The sequence below is a fragment of the Asterias rubens genome, chromosome 1 (genome assembly GCF_902459465.1).
Source record: "Asterias rubens chromosome 1, eAstRub1.3, whole genome shotgun sequence".
Lineage (NCBI taxonomy): Eukaryota > Metazoa > Echinodermata > Asteroidea > Forcipulatida > Asteriidae > Asterias > Asterias rubens.
The window spans coordinates 19,446,984-19,469,222 of NC_047062.1; the positions used below are offsets into that span (position 1 = coordinate 19,446,984).

The window sequence follows — 22,239 nt, forward strand, 5'->3', positions numbered from 1 at the left end:
TTGTTTGTTTGTTACAAATGTTATCACTAACAAAATTTGCCCAGGGCTGGCTAACAACTGCAATCAATAAACCATAACAGACACTTTGACGTGACGACCATCACAGAAAACTGGTCAAGTCGTCACACTAACGTTATATTCAAAACCACAATAACTCATAAAAAGCAATTTGTTTTTCAAATACGCAGTACTCCGGCAAACCTTACTAGATCAGAACATCAATACAAAGAAATGTATCCAGAGTAAACTTTGAGCAACGTTGAAGGGTTCCCTCCTTCAAAATGTGAGATGGAGACCAAAAGAATGGAGCAATCTTCCAAATCACATCAAGGATGCTCAGACTATTCATATTGTCTAGAAACTGCTCAAATAGTATCTTTTACAACAAGTGTATTGTAATTAGTTTCATGTAACTGTCTTGAGCGGCTTTTTTTTTTTGGGCGCGTTATAAATGTCTTCTGATTGATCGATCGATTGATTGGTTGATTGTTTGTTTGACTGACTTGGTTTCACTTACCCACAGTGATTCTCAAATGACAAAATCACAGGGAAATCTGTCGTCTTGAAGGCAGTCTCTTTAATGGCCTCTATCACCTCCTGTAAAACAAAAAAAACAAAGACGTTTAAATCAAATTGACTGTTTACAACTGTCACTGTTATTATTATGAAATACCAATGATGTTTTATTCATATGAGGACTATACAAAAATCAATGTTTGTTGAATTGAAATGAATAGAAAGCAGTCATGACTTTTTCCAAAATCATAATTGTCTACATTTCAAATCAATCATCATAACGGATATCAGTTTTTTTCATTTCTGACCTTGAATGAGACTTCAGTGCACATCGTGTATCCGTGTGTAATAATGGGTTCTTCTTCTGCCGTCTTGCCGTCCCAGCAATCCAACTCTACACAGCGGCAACCACAGAGAAGGGCCTGGCGGTACATCTCAACCGAAGATTTTCCTGTCAACTGATGCCCTGCAACAGAAAAAGGAAATTATTTTTTTAATATTTACTGACATAAATCAAGAGAAGACCTTTTTTTATTGATCTAAATTGAATAGTCTACAAAACAGATCCTCAAGGGCCAAGCACATGGGAAATTATATAACACCCAAGCAGATCCTTGCCATTTGATTGGAGGATTGTCCGTCACGTGATAGCAAATAAAAGTACCATTGCACGCTGAGTCACTCGCCGTGCTTTTTTGTTCCATCCGAAAAGTACCATTGCACGCTGGCACGCTGCCAGCGTGCAATGGTACTTTTCGGATGGAACGAAAAAGCTGAGTAAAAACATCACTGCGTGCGCGTGTCTTTGGTAACGCAGCAGGTGTTACTGCAAGAAGGCATAGTAAAATTACTAGCATTCGGCTTCTACAGTTGAAATTGTTTGTTTTGAAAGTTGTTTCTTTCAATCAAAATGACAAAGTTCTACTTGGATGTTATATAAAACAAATAATGAATGTTTTTCATTCGTGCAATGGTGCGAATATGTTCATTCGTTGAAAGCTGGAATGTTCCATTCAACTCGGCTCCGCCTCGTTGAATAGAACATTCCATCTTTCAACTCATGAACATATTCGCACCATTGCACTCATAAACATTCATTATGTGTATACTATTCATCACAAAACCCCTTCAGAATGTGTTGGCACAGAGACTTCCTTGATGAAGCTCACACAATACAACTTTCCCAGGTACACTTAATATGCCTTCCAAATTGATTGCATTTCATATTTTTGTACTCTAGTCCCTGGACTAACCAGGGCCCAATTTCATGACACTGCTTATCGTAAGCAAAGAATCTGTGCTTGTAGAAGCAGGGAATTCTACGCTTACGTCAAGCCTATATCATGGGTTAGCGGAGAAGTTTTGCTCGTACTCCACGCTACAAGGAATTCTATGCTAACACAGAAAGCACAGAATTTTGGTGCTTGCCGTGCATGAGAATGGTGATCATAGCACAGAATTTGTGGTTAGCAGATGCATGAAAATGGGTCTTGGGGTGGATTTCACACAAAATAATATGACTAGTCTTACCTTAAGTTAGGACGAGTTACTTTCCTAAATTTAGGACTTGCCTTAAAGGCAGTGGACACTTTTGGTAATTACTCAAAATAATTGTAAGCATAAAACCTTTCTTGGAAACGAGCAATGGGGAGAGGTTGATAGTGTAAAACATTGTGAGAAACGACTCCCTCTGAAGTAATGTAGTTTTTGAAAAAGAAGTAATTTTCCACAAATTAGATTTTGAGACCTCAGATTTAGAATTAAGGTCTCCAAATCAAAGCACACAACTTCGTATGATAAGGGTGGTTTTTTCTGTCAATGTCATTTTGCAAATTCGACGACCGATTGAGCTCAAATTTTCACAGGTTTGTTATTTAATTTGTATGTTGAGAAACACCAACTGTGAAAACTAGTCTTTGACAATTACCATCAGTGTTCAGTGTCTTAAGTTTGTATTAACTCCTAAAGAGTCTTAAAACTAGTCCTAAGTAAGGACCATCTTTGCGAAATCCACCCCTGGTGAGAAAACCAATTTATTTGTTTGGTTGTTGTATTTATTTTTTTTTTTATCGCCCAAGAGACCTGACTTGAGCCTCCCAATAAATCACAAGTTCCAGAAAATAAAAACCTAGCTTGACCCAGCTCTCTCTTCATCCATAGCATACCCACCTGTTAGGTACGTGTTGTGAGATGAATTAATAAAGTAATGCATGAGGGGCTGATCCATGTCGTGGCACATCAGGTAAGCATCGGGTCCTACTACAGAGTTTGATTCACTCAGTAGGTATCGCAGGAGTCCATCCACGGAAAGCTGACCTGTGTAGGAAAAATAAAGTTTCAGGATTTGTGTCAAATTGGTCGTTATTTTATTGAAGTTGACAGTTCAATATTACAGGAGACCTGAATGCAATTTACAGGCACTGGACACTATTGGTAATTACTTAAAATAATTGTTAGCATAAAAACTTGGTTGGTAACGAGCAATGGAGAGCTGTTGATAGAATAAACCATTTTGAGAAACAGCTCCCCAATTAAGGTTTTTTTTAAATCACAGATTTGGTATTTCATGCATGGGATACACCACCATGACACCATGAAAACTGATATTTGATAGTTATCAAAGGTATCAAGTGCCTAAACACTTAGTGCTATGTAAACATCAAACAGTTTCACAAAGTCATTTTGTATATTGGTACACTTTCTTATCATCACGTCAAATAAACTTCCTGTATGGCTCCACAGTTTTTGTCAATTAATCAATTAATATTGCACAAATCACATTAACCTAAAAAATGTTGGATGCATCAATCAATCAGTGTCATTCTACTGGACCCAATTAAATAGAAATTGGAATGTAAATTAAAGTGATGATAATGTAATGAAGACATAAATACCATCAAATTACCATACACAATTTTCCAATTTACGCTGTCACTATTACTTGTCATCCTTAACATTGGGCATCACTCCAATTTCACGTTAAGCCATTACATCGATGACAACTTGGCAATTTAGGGTTTTAACATAATTCTATAAGTTGTAGCTTTCTGCAACAAGATTGGTGCACCGACCGGTGAATTTTATCTATCAAAGGATGTCATCTCTTGTTGAAATGCACTAATTGTTTAGTCAATACATCAATCACAACTTTGCAATTTGGATTTTTAACATAATTCTATAAAGTTGTAGCTTTCTGCGCAAAACAAAAGCATGTTTATATGAACAGTTCTGCACTGACCAGCGAATTAAACACTTTCAAAGTATGTCATCTCCTTTTGAAATGCAATAATTTCTAGGAACTGTCTTCTAAATAAATAACTTCCAAGCATTTCCAGCAGCTGGCTCAGTTGGTTCCACTGACAATTTTGTTTACCTTCTGTGTGATTGGTCAAAACTCGACAGTCAATTAGCTTATTCAAAGAGACCTGTTTAGCAGAAAAATTGAAAAATTTCTTTGCCAAGCAAAAAAGTAAAGGGGCACCAGTTGCAACAATGTAAACTTAATGTAATTTTGGCCGGTAACTGGTTTCTGCTAAGCAAAACAATTCTGTGCTTTTTGTGCTTACAGACTTTATGAAATTGGGCCCTAATCAATGGTTATTTACAGAGATCAATATCAATGGAAAAAACTACGGACCTTTCCTCATGAATGCTTTGTTGGGTTCGAATTGGTTGATGAGATCCTTGGCCCGTGGGACGTCATAGAATGGGTAAATGATCTCATTCAGTCGAGGGTCCCTCTGCTCATTGTTCAAGAAAGTGATGACCTGCTGCGTAGTCAGGTAGGGTTTGTTCTTGGCTCCCCTGGGGGTGTGGAGAAAGAGAAAAAGAAGATGGCTGGTGGTTAAAATGCAAACAAATATATCCATATTAATTTTGGTTTTACCCGTACCGATGTGTGTTAGCACTGTATACTGGTCCGAGCTGCATGTAGCTCTCTAAGAAAACTAATCATCTTAATTCCGATGCAAATATCCATATTAAAAAAAAAAAATGTTTTGAAATTCTATATGTAATTTTTACATGCTGCAGGGCATTTATGGAATGCACTTCCACATCATGTACAAATCCTTCAAGGTAATGTCTTGAAACACATCTTATGTCAAATGCTTTCTGAACCATTTTACAGACATCTACTTGTGCAGGTATCTGCTTATCTCTTGTGGTATTTACTGTTATGTAATAACTTCTTTGATCTCTTTACCTTGAGCACCTTTTTTGGTGAAGGTGTGCACTTTACAAATAAGGGAATAAAAGGGTAGCGATGCATTCTTTAACGATTTAAAACAGGCAGGGTTGTTGCTGTGTGATAAATACCCGAGCCGAAGTTTCCGGATCATATCCGTTCATGCGAGTTGTAGTCCTGGTGCTAGACGATCTCGTTTTCCTTTCCCACACAGCGCGGCCAACTCACCGACAGCGCCCGCATCGCCAGTATCAAGAAACGTCTTGCACCAGGACTAACCGGTTATGCACAGAGTCCAGCTGGTCCTTGTCATCATTATCATCCACCAATAGGAATAGCGAAACTGTCTGAGGTATTTAATAATCCTTTATACTATTGTTAATCCTATTCTCATAATCTCTACAATTGAGTGTCTGATTATGGAAGTACAAATATGTATCTGTAAATGCTGCAATCAAAAACACTGTGGCGAGAAAATGAATCCTAAATCACTTTTCATCAGCTCTGTTTTTGTGTGTTGTTGCTTTTTTCTCTCCAAATCTGTCTCTCTAATAAACTCTACTGTACTTTTTTGTTCCACCTTGAACATGAACAAATTTGAACAAAACATTACAATATAATTTTATCTCAATTTCTAAGGCCGAAGGCAATCTATTCCCACAAAAAAGTGACTCATGGGTGTTTTACCTGAGGTAAAAAAAATGTAATAAAAAAATAGAAGGGGGAAAAAGGTTTGTTATTGGCCGATATCACTTGACAGAACAAGGCTACACATGGGAATCTCACACCATATGAATCTACTTGTCTTTAACACTCAAACTTTACGTAAATACCAAGGCTAGACAAGTGCATCATAAAACAGAGTGACTGACAGCAGAATCTCCTGGGTGTTTGGAGAACCATGCTCTTGTCACCAACATAACACTATAACTGATAGATCATCTATAAATATCACCTTGGCATGTCAGTGTGTTTGCTATGAAACATTGATTGCTATGGTTACAGGAATCCACAATAAAGGGTAACACTTTGCATCCCTCAAGGTAGCAGTTTCTCTCACAATGGTTGTTACTTGTGTTTAAGAACCTGAAACCACCCAAAAGTGTTTCAAGTGTGAATGGACATGCATACTTATGCTGAAAATAAATTAAGTTCATTACTCATTACTCATTTCTTTAAACACTCCACAAATGCTAAAAAATTGATGGAAAGTGCAAATACACTTTGAAACAAAATGCACACAAGATTTAAAAAAAAAAACATATAACTAAATTCAAGTTTTTTTCAGTATAAGCCTACATGTCTATTAACATGTTGAAAACCTGAGACTTGAAATTTGAGATTTGAAAGCGACATGCAACTTTAAAGCACAAATGCTTATTATGTTTCCCTTCAACAATGGTGAAATAGCCAGATGGTGAAGTCAGATGGTGAAAATAACCGACTATTTTCAAAGCCAACACTACCGCAAAAGAGTTTGTACACACGGTTGTACCTGCAAGTTTAATGTTCATATTTATAGTTACTCTTATTCTCCACACCATGCAAAGCTTCAAACACCATTTAGCCAAAATCAACTTGACACGCCCAACAAAGACAGATGAACCCAACGCCTACACTGGTCTCTGATATCTCGTTCCGATACAGATACAGATATGCAGGAAATCCTCCAAGACAAAAATATTAAATTTCAGCAAATCAATGCCGAGGCACAAAAGTCAGGTACAGTGTTCAAGGACTGTGTTGATTGATGTGACTAAGGTGCGACACGTGAGACACAATTTAATTCTCTTATACAGATTTTGTTTCCACCCTTTTCTTATCAAATTATTACAAAAATAGAAGTCGCACAAGTATAAGCGAGAGGGGTGAGGGGTAGAAGGTTGAACTATGAATCAAGCTTAGTTAACACAATTTTGTAATTTGGGTTGCAAAGGGCAGGACATGTTTGACATTTCACAGATTGGCAAGGAGTTTTTTCTCATGAATATATTTATGCAGAAGATCCGATATATCAGGAGCTACCATGGATGACAAAGAGCTTGGAAAGTGAGACGATTTCACTTCTACGCAATATGCATTTTAATAGGGAGACAGTGAAGTTCGCGTTAGGGCTCTCCTGTGACTCTCGTGATTGGCTGCTCTCTCGCCAGACTGGCTCTCTCCAGACCACTAAGCAGTAGTCTCACAGGAGCCAGCATTCTCGCGAGAACTGTACCAATATCGCGAAATTTACAGGAGAGCCGTTACGCTCTCGCCTTAACAAACATTTAATGACTTGTTCACAAGCCTATGGTAAGTAGAGACATGAAAGTGGACCCTTGTATAGCAGGGCTAGCAATAACTCTCTTTTTTAAGACCTGCTGAATGGCTGGTTTTGTTTTTCAAGCTAATACAACAATACAGAGTCTAGAAGCGAGCATGGTGTTTGGCTCATGGAAAAAAGTTTACATATGGCGACATTTACATATGGTGTATGCTTGAATAGGCTTTGAAGGCTAGTAAAAAAAACAATTTTCTGAATTTTCCAACAGACGTTTTAGGAAGAGTATGGGAAAATGAAGTGTTCAGTAATACAATAACATTCTGAAATACACTTGTCATGAATTATTCAGTAGCTGACAAGACAAACATTTGATTGTAAATGTACCTGAAATAAAGAGGGGCGGATGAAATAACACTTTTGCATTTTAGCTGATACAAGAATGACAAGTCTAGGAATGCAACTACTTTAACGAAAAAATTCATCTGGAGTGTAAACAAAATCAAGCTGAAAGTTTGATAAAAAATACTTTCTCAATCAAACACTGCGCAGTGAAGCAGCCTTTGATGACATATAAAAACTTCAATTTACTGCGAGGTCAATTTGGTTCTTTATTTCTCCTTAAATTAATTACTTTTGAGATGACAAAAACAGTCGGTTCTGTTTGAAAAGTAATTGATGTTGAAATTCAAATACGAACGAGATATATTATAATTTGTTTTGACAAGGGGAACAGAAAAAAAATCATATGCGCAGTTCTGCAACAAAGAATTATTGAGAGTAAACTGAGCAATACAATTCAAACAAATCAAATAAACGTATGGTAAGGAAGGCAGGGAGGTAAACTGTGTCACATCGTACTCAGGCCCCGCGGGAGATTGTAGGATTGATGCTGTGTAGAAACAACGGTGGGGGGGGGGGGGGGGGGGGGGGTTGAATGACAGAGCCAAGTGCAACAACGTGGTGAGAGAAGACCATATGGTTTGGCACAGTTGAGATAAAGGGATTGAGGGTATATCTAGTTTGCTGATCCAGGGGGGGCTTAACTATGCAGACAGATGAGTTACTACAGGTGCTGTGGCGGAAACTGTATTTACAATTACCTCCACTCCACTGTCTAACGTACATACATATACATGTACATAAACATCAACAGTAGGCCTATCTCACCACTCAAAACCCAGTAGATGATAGCTTGCATGAGCAAGCAGCAAATTAAACTACTTGTCTGATGCTGGTGCTGAATGAAGCCATTGGCTAGCGGAAGTTAGGTAGGTAAGGCTGAAATGTCCATGTAGGGTATGAACAAACTTTTTAATATAAAACACAAATCTTTTGTGAATTTTAAGTGCATAAAAAAAGCCATAAAGTGGAACTTACAGTCCTTGAAAAACTTTGTCAATTTCCTTCTGGCTGATGAGCCTTGTGTAGAATGTGAAGAAATCCTCAATACGAAAGCTTGTTGGTGGAATACTCTCATCCTGAATGTACATGATGATATGAACAGCATTAATAAATAAACAAGGGAAGGACTGAGATGGAGACTAAAAACCTTTAAAAAAAACTTATTTCATTGAGCTGCTTAAGCATGTAAACTATTTAAGCACAACAAAATTATGCTTGCCAGAATAAGGTTACCAGCCAAACTATCATTCCACTCGTACAAATTTAGACTGGTACCCTGCCCATTCCTGCTTAGCAATTTGTTTTAAGCAATTCCTTCTGCTTTTAAGCAGCTCCATGAAGCTGGGCCCAGCTCGTAACACATATACGTATTGGTGGCAATTGAAGCTTCATTCAGAGCAAATGACCAACTTCTCTGATTATTGAACTTCGTAGCACCTCCCATTGTGTTTTACAGGGCTTGAATTTCAAGAAACTCTCCAGTGGGCCATAGAACTTTCACTGGTTTCACAATTTATAAGTTCTTGTTGTGAAGACAATAATAACTCTCAGAAAAAGGAACTTAATCACTTCACTAGCCAAGAACCCCATGGAAAGACAACAACAAAAGAAGTTTCTTTTCTAAGTGTGGGAGGAAACCCCATCCGAATCTTTCCAGGGAAAACCCACGCAATCATGTACAAATACTGGACTATGATGGACTTGTGGTTTGAGATTGTTTGAGATTACTTGTCCATTGCTAAAAACTACTGTACTCAAGCATCTAGTCAAGCAAGAAACTCTCGGTAGTCGGTACACACCCACAAAAATATGCAATTTTCAAATTCAATATCCTTACACAAGCAGAGAATGGACCCTTTTCATGAAATATGTTTATTACATTCGTGCATGCGTACAGACCCTGTTGGTTGGCAAACGCCATGTAGTTGTGCACTGAGCAGACACACAATCACGTCTGCATAACACACCCATTACCCGTGTACAAACCAGCGTGATGTTCCCTCATTTTTGCCAACTAAATTATTACTGCGCACGCACTACATGCAATTTACATATTTCGTGAAAAGGGTCCATTTCTAGGCGCCCTAACAAACTACTATTGCTTAGATTCTACAATGTTCAACCAGTGAAATTGGTCCGGTATTTATCTACACACCAATGCATTTCAAGAAATTATCAAAGGCATTTTAAAATAGCCTGAAAAGAGAAGAAGAAACAAATTTCCACAAACCTTTTTGTCAATGTGGATGCCCGCTGCCTGTAGAGCATTCTCAACTTTCTTCTTGTCTTCCCTTGATGACGCAAACATCTTTTTAATGCTGTAGGGAAAAATTTGTCAAATGTTACAACCAGAAAAGGCCAAAGGTTACAACCAGAAAAAGGTCAAAGGTTAAAACCAGAAACAGGTAAAAGGTTACAATCAGAAACATGTCAAAAGTGAAAACCAGAAACAGGTCAAAGGTTACAACCATAAACAGGTAAAAGTCTGGAATTATGAGGTTTTGCCAGTCACATCTCACCTTTGACACAATTGACCTGACACCACCAGCCAAAAGAAACAAATATTGGTTGCAACATTTTGGGGGGTAAAAATATTAGTACAGGGCTAATATTAGACAACTCGGGCACAGTTAAGACACACGCCATATCTTTACATGCAATTGATTCTTAATCATACTGATCGAAATACTGAGTTGCTACACCGCCGATTCTTTTCAGAGCCACCCAGGCCTGATATTTCTTGAAGGCACTGAAGGCGATTGCCTCCATGCCCCCTGGTCATTGCCTCGGTGCCTTTGAAATGCTCCAGTAAAATCTACAATTTTCTCATAGGGTGCCCTTTCCCAAGGAGAATATGCCTTGGTGCCCTTGCCCTCAAAAACGAAGCATACAGGCCTGGCCACCACAACTCAAAAAAGAGATTCATTCACATGTACATGGTGTTACAGCAAACCTTACTAGATTCTGTCTCCACCAGGCTAAGTTTAAAATCCTACTCATGTACAGGGTATTACAAATACTACAATACAAACCTTACTAGATTGTATTGCCACCAATTTTTTAATGAGATTTTGTTGGACAGGGTGTTATATAGTAAGGTCACACATTAAAATCACCATCAATGGGGGTGTTTGAGATTTAAGAAAAAAAAACAATGATTTAGCCTGGAAGCTCTCGTTAAACGAAATCCCTTGACATATTGATTTTTGTAAGCTGCAGGTCTCATTCTATAGCCTCGCATTAGGAGAGCAAGCACCGAGTCATTGGTTTTCAACTACCGTTATCTAGTCTCAGCATTGACAGTGCTTATGAAGCATGCATGTGTGTAATTGCGTTTTTACAAACTGCTGTAGTGGAGACTTTTAATTAAAGGCAGGCACGTTTCAATAGGCAAAATGTACCTTCCCCATTTCATGCCTTTATTGCTTTTTCGTTAAAGGAAATTTGTTATTACATAAATAAGTCATGACGTCCTTCCACGTACTAAGGTACGAGGTAGTATGATGGTGTTTAGGATTTGAAGGTTCGAATTATAGATTTATGATCATGTAAATGAGTTTCAACACAAACTTGTAATGAGATAGTACTAATGGTAAAAGAAATGAATTGTGAAAATAGTAAGGACTTGGAGTGAATTATAAGCTTCAAATTGCAAAAGCAATTCTTTCAGCAAACCGCAGTAGTATCCTGTGTCAGAAAACAAGTCTGGATTGAAGGTAACGTCAACATTGTATCTTGTCTTGGAGAGAGTCTTGAACACTGCGCAACTCTTTGTCAATGAGAGGAATTGTTCTTCACCAAAAAAATGTCAAATTGGAATAATGCTTTTTGACATGACTTTATGTATAATAACAAATGTCAAAGCATCAAAGACATTTTTCCAGTGATCCCGCAACACTATCCTATTTGAAAACAAGTCTGGATTGAAGGTAACATCAACATTGTATCTTTTCGTGAAGAGAGTCTTCAACAATACACCACTCTTTGTCCAGTAGGAGGAAACAACCTTCACCTATTTTTCTCATTCCATCTTGTGTAATGCACAATCATCCAACATACCCTAATCGACTAGATGCAGGCTCAGGATCTATTCCCAAGGGGTTAATGGGTTGGAATCACAAGAGGATGCTGATGATGACAACCTTGCATCTTGTATGGGGATGGTTGCCATGGTGATCACCTAATCAAGCACCTGTAGTTCATCTCATCAATCGCAACAACAAAAATCGATCTTTTTCCCTGAACCTAGTTGCAGGTTTCCCTTTATTTCCCTCTGACCGTAAATCAAAATGATTCCTCAAATCCACAAACCTGAATAATTTCACATGATCAACTAGCTGAATTTTTGGTATGACACTGCTCTGGAATGCCCCTTATTTTTGACCGCACGAGGGCGCTATAAATAGTATTTTGATCACTTCCGGGGGTACACGCGATTCGCCCTGCACAAATTAATAGGCGTTCTGTCACTTTTGTTGCGCCGTAGTTTCAATTTGCTTTAGAGGTGGATTATAACGGCTCCTTTAAAAGTCTTATTGTCTGTGATGGATTAGATGTCTGTGGTTATAATGTGTTCCAATCTTTAAAAACTGTTTTGCGTATGAATGAATATACCCCCGGAAGTGATTGAGAGCGCCCTCACGCGGTCAAAAATATGGCCCATTGCAAAGGTCGTGGGTTTGAATCCCACCCGAGTAATATGCCTGTGATTTTTTTCACAGAACCCTGGAAAGTACCGAGTATACAGTGCTAACACGCATCGGTGTATGTGGGTAAAAACCAAAATGAATATTCTTTATCCCCGATGTAAATTTAACATCTATTGGCGGAATTTTGCTTCACCGAGTTGGTAATTTGAAGAAGACATTTTGACTGACAACGAATACCATCCTGATTAATCTCTGAATGGTGTATCATATACCAGGGTTTTATCAGAGCTGCCAAGTATGCACCTGTATTCATTAATTGGAACATGGAGGAAGGTTTAGGATTGGAAAGCGTCTTCTGAAGAGGAGGTGACGACTGTCAAGTGATGATTATGATGGTTTTATGTAAAATGACGCAAAAACTCTCCCAGAAATGTTTATTCCACCTTATGTTGTGATTAATTTCTTCTGCAGAATCTTTTATTGCTGAGAACTTCATTGTGTTGTTTTGGAGACAAGGTGCTGATTACAACATTGTTTAGGAGGAGTACTTTGTGCTTGTCTTATCTACGGGAGTGTAGCTATTTTTATGACCAATGAAAAGGCTTGAGTGGTTGATCACTAAACCCAGGTCTTCCGTATTTGTTTTGCTCTTTACTTCCTTTGTTACAGTTTCTTGAGCACCTTTTGTGGATTTGTGCGCTTTATAAGACTTCATTATTATCATTATTACTATTATTATTAACCCATTATCTTCATAAGTTCATCTCCACGCCAACATTTTGTGGAGTGTCCTAGCTGATCAGTTTATAGACTCAAGCTTTGGTGTTAGATGTCAGAATTTGGGGGTACAGGTACGGGTAATGGCAACTGAATCATTGAGCAAGACACTTAACCACAGCTCCCGTGTAACAGTGTACCAGAACCCAGACGTCAATTTCACAAAACTCTTCCTAACTTAAGACTAATCTTAGGACTTAGGACGAGTCCCAACCCTGCACTGTAGCATGCAGACCTTAAGATTAATCCTAAGTTAGGACCTGTTACTCGTCCTAACTCGAGATAAGACAAGTCCTAACTCTTTGTGAAATCGACGGCTGTACACTTATTGTAAAGAGAAGGTGTTCGCTCAGGTGTTTCTGGCATAGTTTGGCTGCAGATTGCAACGCATCATCTTAATGTAAACCCTATAAAAGGTCTCATAATCAAACAGTGCATACCTGTCATCATGATTGCTTTGAGATACCTTTCGGGTGTGATAAACCACTGTTAGTACTGCATGTAAGAGACCAATCTCGAGACTTTCATAGTCTCAGTCGTTTGGTCTCAATCTCCCACTCCCGGTCTCAGTCTCCATCTTAAACCTTCACGTCTCTGTGTCGGTTTCAAATTGCTGGGTTTCGACTACAATAATGATATTATTATAATTAAAACAATTAACAGTTCGGGACTCACCTTTTAATCGGTATTTTCCCTTCCTTGTTCAGCATGATAGTCAACTTTGTGTAACTAAAAAAAAGGAAAAACAAAATTAAGAATTTGTATCTTGTTTTTTAATTTCCAGTCCTGTGCTGCGGTTTTCAGAATCAAAGCATGTCATGTTATCCTTTCCCAGAATTTCATGGTGACATTAATTTGAAAAACAAGAGTATTTTTAATATGAAGACTTCATATTTCTTCCAAAGGAAAACCCGCACAAAATACAAAGTAATTAGTGCCAAAAGTGGGATTCGAACCTACACTGTGTTACAAATGGAATACTCACATTTTTTCCAGAAGTTTGTATGGTGAGGGATACTGCGCTGACCTATGGTATCCGATCTTCAAGATCACTTCTGCCCAATCCTGTCACACATCAATAAAAGAGAAGAACGTTAATAAAAATTAATATTTATTTCAGCTCATCTCTGTCATATGGGACCCTCATAGTGCTGTTTACATTTACACATTGTTGTCCTTGCAACTAAAGACAAATTTTATAAGCATTGTGTATTTTTTTTGTGTAGGCCTGACTCATCAAAATACAAAAAAGCTTGGTGGCTCATAATTCTTTGGTTCATATAATAACACCCTCATCTGCAAGCCAAAATTATCCATAAATTGTCTTGAATATTATCTTGCTTGCAGTAAACAGCGCCATTTGGAAAGTGCACTCAAGAAAAGCATTTGGGCAATTCAAGTACAAATCAGTCTATAAACTTAGTGGAAAGAATATCTCACATAGAACTTCTCGTACCAAGAAATGACACAGAAAAGTGTAATGCGACTGACCATGGAATTGCCCATTTGATTTGGAGTTTTATATAAATATTGTATACATGCAATGGCTTGCTCAACGTAACCCAGTCAGTTTCCGTTGTTGGTTATTACTTGAACTTGTGATTTGGTGGTACTTTATATATGCTAATAATGCATTTTTACAAACACTTCAGTTTTCCACTACTGATGAATAATTTCTCAAGGTCACAATCTAGTGTCGAATCTCATTGTCCTACCTATAAGTTTGTCATTAAAAATAAGGATAAAAAGCTTCAACTGCTTGAATGTGATATTTAATAATTTTGTCAATAAACTGTTTTTGTACAAATACTGCCCTTACATAAAAGAGGAACAAACTCAAGGCTAATTTTTTTTTATATTTCTACCTTTACACATCTAAACTCATGCATGCCTGCCTTCACTATTCATGCTTAATGAACTGTTAATATTGCCCTATTTATATAAAAACATTTGTTGTCTGTACTTGGTTAACATATTCTGGACATAATAACAGAAACCTTTTTTGGGTTGGAAGGTGGCCAAGTGTAGCTCTTCTAAAAAAGACTTGAAAATAAACCAGATAAATTATCTGATTTCTTTGACTAAAATGTAGTCTACTGGTGACGAGTTCGACAAAGTACAGAGGTGCTTCTAAACAAAACGCTTGATCAAACACACCCCTGTTCTTTTACTTAAGATCAGCTTTCGAGTCAATATTACTCAACCCGTTGGAGTGCCAGCTTGAAAGATGATCGCTCAAAACTGTTTTGTCCAGAGTAACATCAATAATACAAGACTTCCATGAGAGTGCAACATACCGGCATTGTTGTAGTGAGCCCAACATGTTTCTGTCACGCAATTACAAGTGTAAACCCTTCGCATGGTGTATCCCTAAGAAAAGTTTGCACTTTCGAATTCCATTTCCAATTCTTCTGGTTGGATACCGAGGTGTAACTTTATCCAGGGACAAAATTGACAATGTGCATGATAAATTGTTTCATCGTGGGAGATGTACTTAGTGTAAAAGGTTGGATTCTGATTTCCATAAGATGAAAATGGAGAAAGAAAAAAAAAATCAAATGTATATTACTTGTAGTTATTATCGCATCAAGTTACTGTTAAGCTATAACTTGATAACAATGAAGAGATACAAGACTAATTGAACTAACAAAACTGAAAGCTTTTTACACTGTTGGGGATTATTAGTAATATACAGCCTTGCCAGCTAGGGACGTCTAAGATGGAAATAATAATAAACACGCTTTAGGAGAGAAGTTGCGTACATGTCTACTTCACGGTAATCCTATGTTCACAATCCACCCTGGAGGGTTTAATAATGAAATGAAATCTGTGAAGGATACAGCCATGACGTTACCGCAGACAATGGACAGATAATAGCATCTTCGAGGGTGGGGGTGGGGGGTTCTAAGACACTCTCCAAGAAATTCTCCCCCTTGGCAAGATTCATCTTTTCAAAATCGAGACGTCTCAGGCTCATAATAACAAAGCTGTCCTCCATTGACACTGTCCCCCTCAACGTTTTTTTTTTTACAAGACGCGACATGTCTTGCGGTTTCATCCTTCCGTCACTGCCGAGGTTTCTTATCTTTGGAATTGTTGATTAATTGATGTCTTAGACCACATAGTCAGCTCTGGAGGAGGATAGTCCATCCATCATCCCTCACCCCACCTGTGATAAGCTTGGAGGCAGGGGAGTTCAGAGGAAACAGTTGGGGGTGGTTGAAATTCCGGCAGATAATTATTTTTTAGCTATCAAGATCATTACATTAAAAACTAATACATGGACAAATAAACTGAATGGATTGAGAATTTTTCATTCAAAACTCCTGGTCATAGTGCCTACTAGCATAACTTCAGAAAAATTTAAGGAAAACAAAACAGTAGAGCAGCAGACCTACCAAGTCTCACGCATTAGCCATGAGACTCACGCATTTGGGCTCTGTCTCACGCTCTCACACTCACACAGCAAACATTTTCTCACGCATATTGGGGCAAGACCGGGAAAAAAAATAAAAATGAACGACAATACATTGCCAAATCGCGCTCGTGTGTACAAAAAACGCAATCTACAATGTTTGCACAATCTTCAGATTGCACGCAGTTTATCAGAATCATCAACTTGAGCTGCCGTACAAACAGAGCTCAAATTTGCAGATTGCGCACGCTTTTGCTCTCCCAGCAGGTTCAGCTAAAATTCGGCGGAGCGCAAAATGCTTATTGCGCAGAGTTTTCCCGATTCGTTTAGCAAATTCGTGAAATGCGCTCCACTAGCGAAGACACAAAGTGAGCGGAGGATTTTGGACATCATTTTTAGTTGATTTTTTTTTATTTTGGAAGGAAATTATCTGACACAATCGTACCTCCACATTAACCATCGACATCTCCTGTGTACCTCATGTGAGTTTTAATTATTCTGAGGAGGTTTTTGATGCATTTTGGTGGTGAGCTTTGAAAAATCTCACGCATAGCTGGCCTCTGGACTTGGCATCTCTGGAGCAGGGCTTTAAATTCGGGGGAAATTCCACACTGGACCTGGATTTTGTTTACCAGAATCAAAATGAAAAGAGACTAGGATCAAAATGAGAACACGGTTTTACCAACTTTTAACTGTTTGAGTTGAACAAAAATTACAAAAAGATTGATCTCTTCTGTTTCATGGGTGATACTCGGCAGAATTGAAAGATATTTCTGAGACTCAAACTCAACATTTGAACATCATTCTTTTGGGAGGCAAAGATGTTGAATTGAGAATAAATAAGACCACTGGACTTGTCCTGTCTTGAGCTTACTGGCCCAACACTGAAATCACTGGCCTCGGGTCCATGATCCAGTCTTAATGTTGAGCCCTGTAGAATAATGCTGCGTGTTGGCCGGAATGCTTTTCCATAACTTTCTCTTCACACGGAAATTAAATTTTGTTTATGCAGTGTTCTGTGACTGACCGACGACTATCTGTTCTGTAAGTTTATTAACCGGAGTTGCACGTAGAGCTGCTCAAAATATTTGTCTGGATTGCGTCAGTCAAAAAGCACACACAGATAGAGTACAATGTCCAACATGTTTAACAGCTTTCAACCGAGAAGAGGAAATTTCATTAGATTCCCCTGAATGTTTAATTCCATCAAGCCAATTTATCTATCTTTCCACAACCTACAAAAAAGCTGACAATACCTCAGAAAAAAATCCCGCAGGCCATGATTATTGTTATCTAGTTACACTGAAGTTTGTAGGTGAATCTCTCTACAGGCGGAGTCCCGTGGTATCCTCAGGAAATCTAATATTACATCTGAGTTTACACTTCATGCTATTTTCCCCTTGCATGTATATTATACTGACAGCACAAATCAGTAACTCGTAGTATACCTTTCACACTTATCAAATAAGCATACCCTGAATCGATGCAAACACTCGGCAATAAGCTATCACCGTACTTTGTGAGAGCGCCCTGCAGCAGCCGCAGTATGATTAACAGGTAACACCAAGAGTGAATGGGAGGGAAAGGTGGGGGGGAGGCATGAATGTTTGTTTTTCTATACTTTGTGATCAGGAATTAAGAGTTTCAAATCTCCCGAGTAGTGTGAGGTTGACTCACTCCCTCTTCCAGTATCCAGAGAGTCCAGGGTCCTCCTGCGGGAGACAGAGACAACGAGGATTGTTTTCTCCTCTCTTCTCACCATCATCTACAGTGCCACCGAGACATAAGTACATTACCCTCTTGTAAACAACTTACCTCAGGCATGTGTCAGAATACCTTTTTATTCTTGTCACTTGGGCCTTTGGAATGCCTTGTTTTTCCCCCATGACACATATTTCATGTGGCCCAGTGTGTAACACCATGTCAGACAAAGGGTCAATATGTATTATGTCAAACTTGACGCCTCTTAGACTTTATTTTAGAGTAATAAATTGGACTGAATGCCAAAGCCACCTTCCATAGTTTGTGTTCACTTTACTTGATGTTAAAGGAGAAAAACACCCAGTGCTTTCATTTTTTCCCGTAATCAAAATTACCCCTTTTCAAATCTTCAATCAAAGAATTTAAAACTGTTCACCAAAACCTTCATCATTGCTCTTTTTGCTATATTTTCCCCAAGTCATGTCCCTCAAGATGAACTTCCAACAATGACGACGTGTAAAAATGTTACTTAAGAAGATGCTTAAGATTGCCCAGAGCTTGGGAAAGTGGATATTAAGCTCACTGTGAGTGGGAGCTTTCCTTGACAGCAATCCCACTCAACGAGTTTTAGAAACAAGTGTCACACAAGACGGGGGAGTGAAACCACTAGACCAGACCAGAGTGAGAAAATGAGATGGCACAACATGAAAGGATCAATTTCATACCACTCAAGGAAATTGGTTCGGACATCTAAGCTGCTGCTGGTTGTCTGACATCTACCACAAAACAACCATCAACCATCCCGACCGACAACCCCCAACAGCCAGAAATTCTCCATCATTTTTGCGGAATTGGAGCATGAACACCTGAGAGGCTGGAGGGAAAATCTCAGAGGGACGAGGAAAACAAGAGTAGCTGTTGATCTCTTTGTTGCTCCCCCTCGTTGCGTCTCAAACCTGTTGTGATGGCAACAGGAGGAGAGTCGGCTGCCTCAAGAAATGACAACAATGCCAACATCATATTCGAAGAAACTGCATCGATTCTGGATAAGTGTAGCTCATTCATTCCCCTGGGATGGTTGGATGTGCCCATTCAAAAGATCTTTCAGCTCACCAAGGTAACACAATACTGTTCATTTTCAAGCAGAAAACTTGCAAAGACCGGTTCGTACTAAGCGCCTTTGGCTTGATCATCAAGTGACCATGTGTTAAGAAATTAGAGTCCATAGCAACATCCTTAGCAACAGCCACAGCCACAGCCACAGCCCCAATTTTGACCTTACCACACTGAATGCTTTGTTCTTTTAAGCGAGGTGTTTATCTTGGCTACTCTCTGAAAAAATGCTTAGAAACACTACCAACCTATTCGGGAGTACTAAAGTCTTAGGACTTTAATAATAACAAGATTATCTTCAGGCGTCTCAAATCCCTTATTCTTGTTCGTCCTCGCCATTCTGCTGGCCAACGGCTACTGATGCAGCGTACATTTTATGGTCAAAGAGCCTTTCTAGTTCATTGCTCCTTCATTATGGAATGACTTCCCTCTTTATATTCGCCAAGCTGACTCTCTTCAGACTTTCAAAGGGACATTTAAAGACTCATTTATTTTGAGCTTTTAATTTTGGCTGTCTCTTTTTTAAAATTTTCTTGGTTGTTCTCTGCATTTTAATGTATATTTTTATTGTTACTTCATAGATTTGATCCTCTCCCTTAGTCATAATGTGTAATGTGGTTTTTTAATGGGTTTACTATTTTGATTGTACATTGTCATGCGCCTTTGAACAGCTTTGTCTGGAATTGGCACATTAAAAACAAATTGTTATTATTAGTATTATTCTTATCTCTATTTTTCTAACAAATAGCTTTAAAATCATTATGTTTTATGTTGCAAATAGAGGCTCCTGCATTGTGCACTATAAAAATGTCTCCTTTTACAGTTATGCTAAGTTTTTGCTTCAGGAAACAAGTGATGTCAAGAGGTCCCGTTGTTATAAAATTTCTTACGCACAAAAACTTGCTAACCACAACCAAGTTTGCTTAGCAGAATAGGATTACTGGCCAAAGCATCATCCCACAGGTACCATCTGGGAAGTGGTTTTCCTGCTAACTTTTATTTCACAAAAATTTATTCAATAATAATTATTTAAAAAGAGCCAATTTGCCAAATGATACAAGGCACTGCAGAAAGAAGGAAAAGACAGAACAAAGATGCTGGCGACCAGCTAAGACTAGGGGAAAAGGTGGGTCTTGAGAGCCATGTTTAAAGGCGTGGACTCTGTTGGAGTTCCTGGTTTGGATAGGTAACCAGGGAGCAGTTATCCAAGCCCACACTCTGCTGATAAGAAACACCAGTGTTTGATTCTGGTGCGCTAGATTGCTTTGTCACAACACATAATGTCAAGTGTGTCTACAAAAATTATGAATACTTCATTCATCTTTGATTTCTGATTCAAGTTACTCGGACAAGTTACGGTTAAAGATTGTCCCATTATTACAAGTTTAAATAAATGTTATTATTTAGTTTTACCCATACGCCAATGTGTGTAAGCATTGTATACTCAGTAGGTACTTTCCCCGGTTCTGTGAACAAAACTTCACAGGCATTTAACTCCGGTGGGATTCGAACCCACGACCTTTGCCATTCAAGTGCAGATGTCTCACCAACTAGGCCACCGAGGTTGCCCAGTAGCTAGAGGTAGTTCAAACGCTGTGTTTTATGAGTGGGTAACCACAACGATTGATACATCTACCCTGCTTTTTTATTGCTTTTTGTCAATTTACATGTACATGTTCTCTGTATAATCAAAGCACGAGTGTTGTGTCAGGTGCTATAAAGTTATTTTTAGAAGCTCAACCTTTTTATTAGTACGTACAATAAAAGTTTGTGTAATTCACTTTGAACACACAAAACAAATGGCATTACAAATAGAACAAAATACCCTAAGTCTATAAACTTCTAACACTAAAAAGTTGAATGCTAGAGTCCGTCAATCATTCTTCCTTAACAGTGGTCTGGTGGCAAAATGCCAGTTAAAACACCTGAAAACCATTCAACATTCACTCCAAGTCGTCCGGCTGGCTAGTTCAGTGTTCAAAAACATCCCAAATAGACCGTATTGAATATGACCTCCCCGTTCAAATATCTGCACTACAAGATGGCGTCTGCGAGTGGGTGCGTGTGTGTGTGCGTGTGTCGTAGAAATCAAACCGGGAACATTGCTTGCTGCGTGTTTCTTTGATGTAAGCGTTTAGACGCGCATATGGTTTGACCTAAAAGATGGCGACTTTCATAGCAGCAAAGGGGTTATTCAATACTGTCTATTTCATTAGAAATATGGGCGAGTGAAAAAAAGCTGACAGACTAGTGATATGATAAGCTTATACTGGTCCTGCTGGTTAGTCACTAAACAGGTTAAGGGCAAACCCTACAGTGTGTATAATATCAATGCGTGCTTGCAAACATATGTAACACATTGGAAACATTGTCAATAAGGTTAAGTACACATTGTCTGACAAACAATTTGTCCCAGTAGTCCTATTCTCAAGATGAAAAGCTGCCTCCAGAAAATAACAACAAAATATTATTGGTCCAACAGCAACATCTTTTCCTGACAACAGCCGATTAATTCCGGAATTTCCGGGGCGATGTCTGATTAATTGCCAACTAGCCGCTGAGCAAAATGAAAACACATTGTAGAACAATGATGACGCATTGATAGCCCCTTTATGACGCACTCATAAAACACTGACAGCCCTGACAGCGTAGGAATTAGGACCAGCAAGAGATCTTTTATTGACAAGAATTAATAGTCTGTACACACTCATTTAGGCAGAGTATTTATTCATGACGTGTTATCTGCACACAGAGGTGGTAAAAGTTGCTGGAGAGGGTGATAACTCAAATATTCAGGATTCTAAATTTTAAAAGACAACGATTATTTCTTAATATATTCTAATTATTTCTGAATATGTTGTAAAAAGGTGGGCCTTTGACATATTCAAGAGAAAAGAAAGGAATTTGTCACGTATCAATTCAGAGATTTTTTAAATGTAAGGAAGAAAGTGAGTGGGAATTACGACGAATAAGGTGTCCAATGGTGAGCACTTCCTCATTTGAATGGCTGGTTACAAATTGAGTAGCAGGTTTAAAACCAACTCTAGTCAATTTTGCTCTTGGCTCGAGTCAAAAAGTAAATCTATTAGTTTATTTTGTATTTTAAATGAAGAAAAAGAGCAGTTTCTTCAAATATTTTTGTGTGAATTATTCAAAGAGAAAGCAACATAAATGGATTAAACTTGAGAGCTTTTATAATTTCATAAACTTCATA

The 22,239-nt window shown here is 38.4% G+C and overlaps 1 protein-coding gene across 1 annotated transcript in view; it reads right to left on the reverse strand.

Annotated features, from left to right (window-relative positions):
* The window catches only part of LOC117299251 (1-phosphatidylinositol 4,5-bisphosphate phosphodiesterase beta-1-like), a 105,125-nt gene that overhangs the window by 44,627 nt on the left and 38,259 nt on the right, over positions 1-22,239 (reverse strand). The window contains exons 5-12 of the mRNA XM_033782733.1: positions 13,782-13,861; positions 13,472-13,525; positions 9,601-9,688; positions 8,346-8,446; positions 4,154-4,320; positions 2,686-2,832; positions 825-982; positions 518-597 (exon numbers count right to left, since the gene is read on the reverse strand). Of these exons, the coding sequence (XP_033638624.1) occupies positions 518-597; positions 825-982; positions 2,686-2,832; positions 4,154-4,320; positions 8,346-8,446; positions 9,601-9,688; positions 13,472-13,525; positions 13,782-13,861 (875 nt within the window). The remainder of the gene's footprint in view (positions 1-517; positions 598-824; positions 983-2,685; positions 2,833-4,153; positions 4,321-8,345; positions 8,447-9,600; positions 9,689-13,471; positions 13,526-13,781; positions 13,862-22,239) is intronic.